Source organism: Bactrocera oleae, chromosome X, assembly GCF_042242935.1.
Source record: "Bactrocera oleae isolate idBacOlea1 chromosome X, idBacOlea1, whole genome shotgun sequence".
NCBI classification, from domain to species: domain Eukaryota; kingdom Metazoa; phylum Arthropoda; class Insecta; order Diptera; family Tephritidae; genus Bactrocera; species Bactrocera oleae.
The window spans coordinates 27,936,437-27,950,189 of NC_091541.1; the positions used below are offsets into that span (position 1 = coordinate 27,936,437).

The 13,753-nt window shown below is 33.7% G+C and overlaps 1 protein-coding gene across 1 annotated transcript in view; it reads left to right on the forward strand.

Moving 5' to 3' along the window:
- FoxP (forkhead box P) overlaps positions 1–13,753 on the forward strand; it is an 88,141-nt gene that overhangs the window by 57,324 nt on the left and 17,064 nt on the right. Inside the window, exons 5-9 of the mRNA XM_070112724.1 lie at positions 2,299–2,476; positions 2,565–2,811; positions 4,674–4,718; positions 4,803–4,879; positions 6,051–6,152. Of these exons, the coding sequence (XP_069968825.1) occupies positions 2,299–2,476; positions 2,565–2,811; positions 4,674–4,718; positions 4,803–4,879; positions 6,051–6,152 (649 nt within the window). The remainder of the gene's footprint in view (positions 1–2,298; positions 2,477–2,564; positions 2,812–4,673; positions 4,719–4,802; positions 4,880–6,050; positions 6,153–13,753) is intronic.

A 13,753-nucleotide genomic window follows, 5' to 3' on the forward strand; every position in this document is an offset into this window, starting at 1 on the left:
CTAAAAATGTGTATTAATTAACACCATATATTTCTTTTTCCCCCTCTTCTATATTTCTTGAGTTGCGTATGCAACATCGGTCATTTTAGCCGTTGAAAATTTTTTCAAAAGAAACGTCAAATTTCAATATGATAAGATTACACAACATTTCTACCAAAATTAGCATATTTTGCGTATATGCTTGGATTGACTGTACTAGTCATAACATTATTGACAATTATTGTAAACAGTTCAAATTACATTACAATATTACATTGTTAGTGTGATAGTCTGTGAAATACATTACCTATACAGGTATTTATATACAAGTATGTGAAACACAATATCGATTCTTTGTGGCTGATCTTGGTAAGTATACTTGGAATAAGTATATCAGCTATAAAACTAGCCCTGAACTAAATATAAGCGAATACCTATCCGATACAAAAGAAGATGGAAGTTGGAGGATTAGAGAAGCAGACAAATTAGCAGTAGTGATTCTGAACGTCGCAGTTTAGGATTATCGTCATAGTCTTATGGACTCTGAAATTTCTGCCGATAGCACAAACTGTGGACTATGTCAATCTAGTAAATCCAGTCCTGGAAGAGTATCACTGAATACCAGCCTTTGCATAATTTAGTTTATTTAGATATTTTTTCTAAAATTGTGTATGAAAAATGGCCTGTGTTCACAATAAATATAAGAAATAAACACAATTTTTGTAAGCAATTCTATTTTTTACAATTCTACAATACATTTCTTGAATTATATTTAATAATTTACAGGCACAAGTCATCCGGTCATTTTGACCGGTGAGGAAAAATGGGTCTTATTGACCGACGGGTAGTTCCAGTGTCAATATGATATGGAACTCTTCTTTCGGCTTATCAATCATCATCCCAAAGGGGATGCAGGCCACAAAGCCAAGCGCCACAAAGAATTCGGCATAAATAACTGACGAAATCAGTTTTAACGGTAGAATAGAAACTGAAAAAAGCTCAAAACTTTAACACTGTAAAGTGTTCTTAAATAATGTCCAACTGACACGCCACTAAACACACAATCTAAGCCTATTTGAGATATATAAAGTTCATCATATTCAGTCTATACTGATAAATAAAATTAGAGTGTTTGTTTGTAATATTGAAATATACGCTTTTTAATAAATTAATATCGATGCAAACATATAGAAAAGTAATATATTCTATCTGTCTAATCTCTGAAACAGCTGGACCGATTTTTATGGCACTTGCACAGATAGCTGAAGTAATAGGGAGTAACTTACCCTATTTTTTTCATTTCATTTCAATTTTTTTCACGGTCTCTATAATACCGTCATATTTTCCATTTGAATTCAAAAAATTGTAATTCCCTATCAATGTCAGTTTTGCTATGACAATCAACAAATCACAACGGCAAATGTTAAGCAAAGATTTAACTAAGGGTTGCTCTACCCATGGGCAACTATACGTATCATGTTCACGTGCAAGAATGCCGAGTAATGGCAGTTTGTGTTGATCCAGTTCCAACCGAAGCTGCTTGCTCTGACCATCTATAATCCTTGGACATACATCTAAAATCAATCGGACAAAAAAAAAATTGTTTTATCAATAGATAATCTAGTGTCCGAACGAAACTTTTTTTAATTAACAAAATAGCGGCCTCACAACCTTTTTTTTGTAACATTTTCGAAAAAAAAATAGCGGTGAATTGCTTATAAAAAATTGAAATGAAAAAAATCCTTCATGCAGAAACTAGTTTCTAGTGGTTTTCGAGCACCAGTTAAAACACATAGTTTTGAGTAAAACGTATTCGAAGTTATGCACTACCGTTCCATAGCTCCCGAGAACACTTTGCTAATTATCGAATAGCTCGAAAAGAATTTTTCGGATTCACTTCAAACTTTTAGAAGTCTTAAAACATTTCTAAAATATTATGCAAAAAAAATATTTTTTTTTAATTCTGACTACCCCTAACTGCCTAATGCATCGTATTCAACTTATCTGATATGTGTTCAACGACATATTACTTCAATAAACTACAGTAACGTATAAAGATTACCATATCAAGCTAAAAATTTTTGAGTTCGGAAAAAAGTATTGCTCAAAAAAAAGTTATATTTGTACAGCTAACACAACCTTTTATTATTTTAACGATTACTTGTAGATATTTTTAAATCGTGTAAAACAATATTAGTAAAAACTTAGTCGGGTGGAACTGTCATTAACAACTTTTCTTATATTTAACTATATATTAATATAGTATTTCTTTTCATTTCCGTTTTGACATTTTATTTATTTCAATATATTTAATAATAGACATTTAAACTCCGAACATAATTTGGATGATCGGTCCACAGCACAAGCACGAGTTCAAATGCAAGTCGTATCACAACTGGAAGTTCATTTGCAGAAGGAGCGCGATCGATTACAGGCTATGATGCATCATCTCTATTTAACAAAACAATTTTTAAATCCTGAAAAAATCGACTCGAAGGTGAGTTGAAAGAAAACTACATCAAAAAATTTTAACGAAAAAGAAATCAATACATTGAGATGTCTACACAATGCCGTTTCTTATTAAGGAACCATTGGAATCACCTTACAGCAATATCTCAGCCAGCCTGAGCCCAACAACTATGGGGTCGGTAATGCCAATGTCGATGCCCCAAGTAACTAACTTACAAGGTGTAACTAATTTGAACATGTCGATGAATGTGAATAGCACTCATACCATACCAGTCACCATTAGCTCACCTATTCTGACCACGGCTAACATATCTGCGATTAGAAAGCGAATCAGCGATAAAACCCCCATTTCCCTAACGGGTGGTAAGTTTCCAATTAACATACATTTATGATTGAATGAATATTAACAAACATTTGTAATCACTCATACAACAGATGTAAAACTATATTATTTTCAATCGCCAGCATAAATCAAGTATCATATCACTATGTCCCAGAGAGTGATAACTTTGTCCGCGATTTTAGTTTTTAAATTTATAAAATTTAAATTAAAGTTGTAAAGTTTTTTATAATATGAGCAGCCCAATTGCCTGATTACTACTTTTATTGCACTACATAGTTTTTATAATTCAAATTTGCATCATAATAGTATGGGCATTTTTTAGGTAAAAGATACCCTAACATACCGATTGTTTTTGACTTATTGCTATGACTTTTAAGGTTAATTCGTGCAAAACACACATGTTTTTGCAAATTTTTAAATAACACTGTAAAAATATCTTCATTAAAACCAATGGTTCATTAAATTATGACATTCGAATACAATTTGCGCGAAGAAATATTAAAAACTTACAGCAATGACAGAAATTATTCGAACCAATCTAGAAAAAAAGTAGGATTGCGGTGCCACTTGTAGCTTGCTGCGGGATCATCCGAAATCAAAAAATCAAGGTTCATTATTTAGATAATAGTTTTCCACAAGCAACGCCGAGAGGGTTATTTAAAGTTTCAATATTTCATTTTTTTTTGGTGAAAGGGAAAAAGCGATTTTTTGTTAAAATAACTCTTTGGTCAAATCTCATAAATTATGTACAAAAATAGTGTGCAAAGCTCCAAAACGATTGGTGCAGTAGTTTTGAAGTTATGAAGGGGCCGACTCTAAAAAGGTAAACTGTGGGGAAAAGTTATGAGCACTAAAAAATCTGATATTGTGCAATCATCAGAAGGGTATAAATATTGTCGTAACTTAATCAACATTACATTCAATTAAAAAAACAAAAAACAAATCCTAATGAAAAATTGTACAACCTTAGGGGGTTAGGTGTAGTTAAAAACATTAAATGACATTAAATAATTGTTTGCCAGCAAATTATTTTATTTTATAAAAGTAAAAACATAGCAACAATAAAACATTAAATTCGGCTTCGACTTGACTTGACAGAAATAAGAATAAAAAAATTCAAAAAGAAATGAATGTTTGTTCACCAGTTCAAAAAAACAAAGTTTTGCAAAAACACATTGGAAGTTATACGCTTCGCTTCGTCGGTCGCTTGCAGCTGCTCCTAGCTACCTGCTCTCGAACGTTCCACAGCGACCGAAACCCCGTTTGCTAATTATCGGATAACTCGATTTGTGGGATTTACTTCAAATTGTTTAAAATATTTCTAAACTTTATACTTTACGTAAAATAAAAAAAAAACAATTTTTGAAAATTCTGATTAACCCTTACCCCTTAATGAAACATGATCAATTACTTTTTCTTAAACATAATATGATTCGATATTAAAAATAATTAACATTTTTTGCGCACTAGTTGTGAAAAAAGTAAAAGTGAGCAAAATCCTTCCACCTACATATTGAGAACCAAATTCAAAGCTGAGTCAAATGTTTTAAATTGTGTCCCAAGGTGCTTCAGTTGGAAGTTGGGACAGCACATATATTTTTTTTTTTTTACTTTACGCCATACAGGGGAAAGATACAAAATTTGTGCAACACTTTGCAATTAATATATTTTTTTTTTTTTTACTTTACGCCATACAGGGGAAAGATACAAAATTTGTGCAACACTTTGCAATTAATAAAGTTAATTCAAAGATATGTAAATAACTCTTCTCATTTTCGGTTTCTTTTTATTGTTATTTTTTTAAACAAAAATTTTTTTTTCTTGAGTGAACAAAAACTCAAATCTTACAATAGCTTTAAATTGACATAATAATTACTTGCAGGTTTGCCTTATATGTTGGAAAGAGCCGGTTTGGATGTCCAACAAGGTAACAATACTCTATACATTCGCAAAGATCGGATTTTCTAGTTTATTCGTAATTTATTTTACAAAATTTAATATATATTTTCAGAAATACACCGAAATCGAGAATTTTATAAAAATGCTGATGTAAGACCTCCTTTCACGTATGCTTCGCTGATACGGCAGGTAACTAATATATATTTAATTATGTAATTATAAATACCGACAAACAACTAAGAGAAATCAACAAAAATCAGAATCTGATACCACCCTGCGAGCCAGCTATCGGTTAAATCACCGGTTAATTACAAATTCGTGCCACCAGAGATTTTTGTTAAAATTTCTATGAGTTTCTTAAGGCCTAATCGATAATTCTAACCGGAACTCTTGTGTACATGTGATCGTTGTGATCATTTTCTTACGCAAAGGCCTTATGAGTTGAACGGTGTGTAGTTTCCGCACTAATCCTTTCAATGCATTGGAGTTTCGGTAGTTGTGACTGAGTAATTCTCACTATCACCGTCGCGAAGTACTATTGAGAGCAAATGCGTACATGAAATATTATATGTACATATGTACAGATAATTAGAAGAAATAAGTTATCGAAGTATTGTTTTTTTTATATACAAGATTGAAGAAATCAGGAATCAATTCTGGATTTATTTTATCTGAAAACGAAATGAAAATGAAACATGTTTTTCTGTATGTGATGGTAGGAAGAAAAGCCATTCAATAACAAAGTTTTTATCAAGCTACTTTAACCACTCTTCTCAATCTACGACGAACCAACACAAATCGGCTATGTTTTAATTTTATGCAAAACCCACTACGGTACACTTCCTAATGTGTATTGCTGTTTATACTAAAGTTTTAGGAATTCATTATTTTTTTGTTGGCGCTGTAATCACGCAATCCATTTCAACGTGCAATGAAAGCATACCAGTTGTTTCTTCCCTTTGTCCCTTTTCTAGTTAGCGTCATGTGAAGCTAAGTGCTTCCTTACTAAGCGGGGAAGGCAACACTCTACTAAATGCACCCGCTTGTTGGTACAGCATTGAAATTTAGTCATGCCTTTGCGAACCAGGCGAATTTGATAGAATTGATATTGGCCGCCTTAACAAATAGTGATAGCTGAAAGCGCTTCGTTGATACATGAGGAAATTTCGATCCACACTTGGGGTGACCAGCGATGTTAGTTATCACAATGATAATCTCCTTTCAAATAAGCCGATTTTAAATGTATGAATAATTTCAGTATTATATTTCAAGTGTTATACATACAATGAGTATTTTATTTTTTTATTTTAACTTTTTTTTTTTGATATATTATTACACTGTTCCTTTAATATATTTCAAGTCTATTATAGAGTCACCTGACAAGCAGTTAACTTTAAACGAAATTTATAACTGGTTTCAAAACACGTTCTGCTATTTTCGGCGCAATGCTGCAACTTGGAAGGTAAGGAAGAAACGTTCTATCATTTATGCGTGTAATTTTTTAGCCATATGTACGATGAGGACACACAGTGAAACTCTATATAACGTAATTCAAGGAACCGGTTACTTTTTTAACGCTAGAAAGCGTTTTCGTTAAAAGGAGAGAAGACATATACAACTAATATTCGAGAAATATGTACTTTTACTTAATTTATTTCAAAAACATCATGCCTTTTATCAAATACATACGATGCACATATTAATACACAGGGCCCCGCTAATGTGTTATTTTAAAAAGTCGTAAGAAATAATCTTTGCTTGACGGTTTTTTTATTTTGCCAATATTTTAACCGAATTCTTTGCTGTATTTTATTTATATATTGTGAGATCATCTTCAGAAAAGTTTCTAACAATCTTCCCTCCGAGGAATTTTTCTGTAAGGAGCTCTCCGTCAATCTTAGCTTCAGGCTACCGGACCACTGTAGTGTTTTTCAGGCAGAAGTGGCTGCTATTAAGGTGGCAGTAGACGTACAGAGGAGCAATATTAGTCAAAGAGTGTCTGTTCTGACTAGAAATAGCATCAAGCTACTCCATCATCAGACTCGTTGGAGTGATTGGCCATAGCGGAATCGCTGAGGGTGCACCCTTGGCCCGCTCACATCGATATGGGACTAAGGTGGCCTCGAGTGAAACACAAGAAATCTACTGAGCTACTTTTCCTAAGCGAAGTTCATCTTGCTGCAATCATAGGGGTTCGTACTATTCAGGGTTCAATAGGCAGTCATGCGGTCTCATGAATTCATATTAAGTGAAGTGAAGTGAACCCAATCCTCACGTCGCGCCCCACATGAACACCCCGACCTATCAGAAAGGTGCCTTTGATGCAATGCATTCAGAGTCCCACGCCCTGTAAGCAAAAAAACCCAGACTCAAACAAAATCTGAAGTCTGGGTTAGCCTCAACAAACCCAACGTCCCGGATGTACTCATAAGTCACCCGACCGTTAGGACTATTGTCCCAACTGTCTTGCCACCTACTCCTGACCGTATCATCTAGAAGCCTTTTTCTCCCTAGATACCCCTCCCTCTCTACGTCATCATTGAAAATCCAATCATTCTGCGGCAAAGACATACTCAAACCCCTTCTCAATCTGAATGCAACAGCACGTTGTATGACAATGCAAGCATCATACAACGTTGCACGAAGAGGAGTTTTCGGCGGAGACCGTCATCGCTGATTCCCACCATATTGCAGCTCCATAAGGGGCACAAGCCACGATATATGGTGCGTCCGAGCCCCCATTCCTCCTCAAAATGCGTCGCACTTTACCTACGATTGCCTGCCGCTCCTACAAACTCGCCAAACAAACAGATAGACAGATGGATAGGGCGAAATCGACTCTGATCGCCACGCTAAGCTGAATGATGTGTTGGGTATATGCACAAGCAGAGACGTTCGCTGATGAGGTCAAGGCTTGGACAAAGCTTATGCAAAGCAAACAAAATTTAATATTTTCTACGTTTTATCGAGTTTTTCGTTAAAAAGAGTTTCGTTAAATAAAGTTTCGTTAAATAGAGTTTCGTTATATAGAGTTTCCACCTTATGTACCTAAATAAACATAGCATAAATCACTTATTTATAATGTACGTATACATTTTAATTTGTTTAAATATCATATATATGTACATACAAATCTACATCATTATTCTTTATATGCATATATTTATGGTTGGCACGATTAAATGACAAATATAACTATCTATGTACATATGGTACATATGTGTATATAGAATTTGGAGCACAAACTAGTACAACTTTTTACTTATTTTTATACTGTCGTGTTTCTACAGATATTAAGAGTTTTGTTCATCTAACCGTGTTTGTATCACCTATTTGCGGTTTAAAGTTTTTTTTTTTTAAAGTGGGAAGGTCCGCCTTCTAATAGGCTTAATGTGCATATCTCACAAACCACTAAGGTTATTTCCACCAAACTTACTAAGAATAAGTCACGGATTGTAAATGGACGAAATCAGATGATAACCAACGCCCACTCACCATATAACGGTTATGTTGCAAACTACTATGAGGGATAATTCACTAAATGAATACATCAGATACATTAAATTTTACACCCGAGATGATAGAAAAGAGCGGAGCCCGTATGGAAATTGGAGGCCCACCGCCCACCTTTAGGTAAAATCCTACATATCAGGAATTCCTTAACCAATTTCAACCATAACATTATTTACCTAAGGCATTCTGAAAATGTGCGAGATCGGACAACAACTACGTCTAGCTTCCATACATATAAATTTTACATTCTTTCTTTCACTTTATGTTACAGAATGTCAATTAAACTTTAAGGTACACGTATTCCATCACATGTGCAAAAATAGTCGTAATTGGACTATAACTTTTCAAGTCCCTAGAAACCGAATAGTGGACCACAGTGCCTGATTTTATACCGAAAATATTGGTACAACTCTGAGATATATTATTGAAATTAAGCAATAATCTTTTCCTGATAAAAGTGTGCACTTGTGCAAAAATGGGTAAAATGAGGTCAATATTTCCCATAAAATTGTTGAACTTACGGTTGACTTTATACCATATATATCGGTCAATACGTGAGATATCTTAAAGAAATTAAGAGAGTGTCTCTCTCACAACAGTATGCTCTTATGCCTGAAAGGGATAAAATCAGGTCATACTACCCCTAGCCCCATATGTCTAATATGAGAATTTCAAACTTCCAGTTGAATACATAGCGTATTTATCAGTCGATGCCTAAGCAAACCTAATTGAACGTATAATATTGGATGTACTACAGCTTAATTCCGAAAATGCTTGAAATTGGGGCAAGAATTAACTCGCATATACTATATGTATATAATGATTGTCGTTATTCTAACAGACTTTACGCTGAATATGTGGGAGTGTGTGTGGTTTATCTTCATAAAATTACTTGAAAACATGTTCTATTGTATACTCTAGAAGTTAATGCCATCAGCCCAGATCCTAGCCTAGCCACAATATAGGCGGTATAGTGATTTCCATCCATTTTGACTTTCCGTCTGACTTTAAACAGTTTATGTTAGTCAAATTTTGCAAAAAATTTTAATATAAAGATTTGCCAATAGCTGAACGTATTTCCCATGCTTTTATAATCGGTTACACCCGAGCCCTTCCTTACTTGTTTATATTAATTCATATTCAGCATTCATAGCCCCCATATACCTAATATAAAAATTTTTGATTTTTCGGTTGACTGGATATATTGGTCAATATAGGAGTTATCTTAAATAAACTCAGAGAGCATCTTTATATGGTGATAGTATGTCGTATGGCAAAAATGGATAATATCGCTTAAATACTACCCCTAGCCCCATAACCGAATATCAGATCCCCATATAATCGGAAAATTCCGACTTGATTTTAAACAGTTTGTTTAAGTTTGTATTTGCGATATTTTTTTGAAATTAAGTGCTTTCTTAACCATTTAATTGAGTGTTTACGTAACCACGAGCAGAATATGAATGAAATCGGTTTAAACCCTCCATAAACGGTACTCGCGCCTCCAGTTACCTTTCCTTCACATACCTAATATTTCAAATGTCGTCCCTTTGGTCGAGTTTATATCTCATGTATCTTAATTTAATTAAGCAAAATATATATCTATGCAATATGTCATTCCTTTATTTAAATTAAGGATATCCGTATGTACCTTCTCATGCGCTACTATGATGAATATAGAGATCTATGTTAGTTAGAATGATTTTAATATAAATATATCGGACTAAGTGATTAACTTATATGACGTATATGTAGTTTAAGTTAGATAAAAAATATAATTGTGATCCAACCATAATTTCATCGAATAATGAATATAAAATTATTACCCAACTTATGAAAAATACAAAGTTTTACCAACACATGAAAATGTGTCATTGATTTTGAGTTTTGAAAATTGCGAGATTATCAGGGGTGTTGTAGAATCTGATAGTTGTCGGAATCAGAATTGAAACCGATCAAAAAATATAGTAGGTGTCATGAATTCAGATATTATTGGTTTGACGTTCGAAACAGAAATTGTATCGGTTTTGTGTGTCACGGAAACCAATTTTATCGGTTTTGTTATCAGAAATAAATAGGATATTCGCTGACAGATTTGAACGTAATTTAACACCCAAATGCGTCTTTAATCAGTCAAGAATGTGATATAAACCTGTAAATGCAAGCTAAACTTCACATTCGACTCCCCTGGCGCATCAAGTGGATAACTGTGATCTTTTAATATCATCCTTTTAATTTTTTCGTTGCTTTTTTCTTCCAATATAATAAAAGCTAAAATAGCGGAACTCATTATAAACTTTAGTAGACTTTATTTGGTATTTCAAATTTATCAAACGCTTCCAAATTTATTCATTTGTAAGTTTTGTCACAATAGTAAAGAGTTGATTCGAATATTAGGTTTGCATATGTTCGAAAAGGGAAAAGTCCAATCAGATTCTGTGGCATCATTGAAAATCAGAATTAGTTTGAAATCCTGACAACTACGCAAATCTGTCTTGGATTCCACAACACCCCTGTATAAAATGTTCGGTTATACCCGTAGTAATGTAGTTTATTGCATGAACATATTTGTATATAAAACATTGCTTATATGCAAATTATGAACTTTCTGGCATGATTCAACATACATATATGTATTTATATTTAAAAAAATATGCGTTTATATTCATATAGGTATGTATATGTATGTATATATTCTACCAAAATAATCACGCTTGTTGGATGCAACTGTATGTATAGTTTGTAAAACATATTTCATATTTGTTTCTTTACTTTCGCCGGTTAATTGAAACATCACAATACGAGCGGTGACCAGCCATAAAAAACTATTTTTTTTTTTTAATTCAATAAAGTTTAATGGACGCTTCGAGTGGATGGTACGCCGTATATTGGAATAACTATTTTTTTCCTCAATATACTGTAAAAAGTACACAAACTGAACTCAAACACGCAAAAACAGACGTGTTAAAATGTAACTGTACAAAGTTTTTCAAAACATTGCCTTTGTTATGATAGACTGTTGTTTTGAAACCTTCTAAACAGAGGTCCAAGCTTTCTTCACTCCTGCTCCATTCTTCATCTTTTCTGTTGACATCTAAGGATCATATTTCTCTGTTACTTTGAAAATTTTCTGCCAACTTCTTCAAATGTCTCCTTATGCATAAGTGCACCTGGCTTTAGAGGCATATTTAAGGGGTCAGGTGAAGTCGGAGACATGAAAAAATTGCAATTTTTAATAATTTTCCATCATTCAAATATATAATTTTGAGAAAAACACATTTGAAGTTTTACACGAACGTTTCAGAGCGCCCGTGATCCCTTTGCTAATTATCGAATAACTCGAAAAGTATTTCCCGGGTTCAATTAATGACGTGAAATAAGGACGCTGAGGTTTAAAAGTCATTTCTCCACGCACATAACAAAAACTGTCGGGGTCGAAAGAACACTTTCGGGGCATGTTGACGAAGAAGAGATGTAGGCTCATATGTACCTATTGATCGGGATGTATATCATCTTTCGCTATTTAAGAGGTCATCATGGGTAAATTTCTCCCATTATTACACTACAAGTTAAGAGCACAAGCTCCTTTGATGAAATTTATTCAATTGAAGAGTAGCGCTAATAACGTGATGTTTCAATAATTCATTTGTGTTGCGTGATACAGAATAAAAATCAAATAGCATGCAGAAGTTATTACTATATATACATATAAAAAGAGCATTAAAGCATATTTAACCCCCTGTTTGTTTAACATGTATTTATATATGTTATATATATTAATATTGGGGTATTTGTTAATCCCCAAGTTAATTTTTTTCGCAAACGTTGCCTGAAGTTTCAGGTTTTGCCCTAAATCAACGTAAACAAGCTATTTATTTTCAATTTGAAACGTTCTTAACTCCTCGTTCCGGCGCACTATATGAAATCGTTAAAATTCAAATATAAATTTTATTTAATTTCATTCGTTTCAGCTATTTGTTTAAAAATAATGCCAAAAAAAATGTATCGTTTCTGGATTCTGTTCAAGGCCATGGTACAATTTTTATGCCACCCGACATTATGTGGTGGGCTTATTTATGATATTCATTGAGACAGGATTTTGTTTTGCTGAGATGAAGTGGCAGATTGCAAGTTGAGCACATCCGCTAAATTTTGTTTTGCTGAGATGAAGTGGCAGATTGCAAGTTGAGCACATCCGCTGAATTTTGTTTTGCTGAGATGAAGTGGCAGATTGCAAGTTGAGCACATCCGCTGAATTTTGTTTTGCTGAGATGAAGTGGCAGATTGCAAGTTGAGCACATCCGCTGAGTCCTTCTTTGGTGTCCCTTCGTGCTACAGTACGAACATCTTCGTGAAGTGGTTCTGACTGGTTGGTGAGATGATGAGGATCGTGTCAAATCGAGTTCGAAATCCTTTAGTGGTAATTGGTACCCTTTTTATAAATACTTTGCAATAATGAAAGCATTAACGACTGCAACATCAAGGAAGTGAAGCAATATTCGGTGCCACCATTTGGCTTTTTCTATTCAGTTCGTAGTATTTCTTTAGTTGATCCAACTTGTCAACGTTAGGCCTTGGCGTTAATTCACCTTGATAATTTTATTCGGATCATGAAAATTATACTTCATAAACATTAATACTGAATTGCCAATTTGCCAGTCACATTCTCCTTTTTTAATTGCATGTCAAGCTTTATATTGGTTGAAAAAACCTTGGATTTTGGCGCTCTGACGCTATTTATCAACCGTTTTTTCAGTTCCATACTCAGGATGTATGTAGTGAAAAAATTATCCAATTTCAGCTTATGATTGTTTCCGAAGTGATTTGAAGTTAATTCAACAACAACCCGCTCTCCAAGTTTTTTTTTCGACCAGATCTCCTATTTCACCGGTATAGATCTCGAAACAATGAACATACCCACTTCTATCACATGATATCCAAGTTTTAAATCCTTTTTTATTGACTTTTTCGGCATGTACTGAATTAGAAGTAAGCGACCTATAGAAACAGTAGATTATATAAAAAAATCTCAATTATCTATTTGGATAGTACTTTTGAATCTAATCATTGATTCGTCTACGATACTCGCCCGCATTGAAGCATAATTTAAATCTTTATACCAACATATCTAAAATCGGTTGAACATTGTAGAGTTTATTGAAAATTTGTGACCCTTTTTTGGCATTATAGAGGAATCGTTGAAATGTAAATTACTCAAAAGACAGTCGAATCTTTTGATAGGAATTAGTTGTGATCAGGGCCCGATATAGCTATTCAGCCGCTCCGGGCAAAGATCATTTTCGCCGCCCTTTACATACACAAAGCTATATAAGTCATGAGCTAGTTTTGTTGAAGGATGCTAAGTATACAAGTACCTACATAAAATACGTGATATTGTTGGGACTATACCTAACCATAATATTCACGTCAGTCTATTGGGCCTTCTGAAAAAGTACCTATACGAAATTTGATGAGTATTATAGAGTTATTTTGATGAGTAGTATAGAGTTAGTAAGTATACTCTGTATGTCTTTATAAGGAATTTCACAG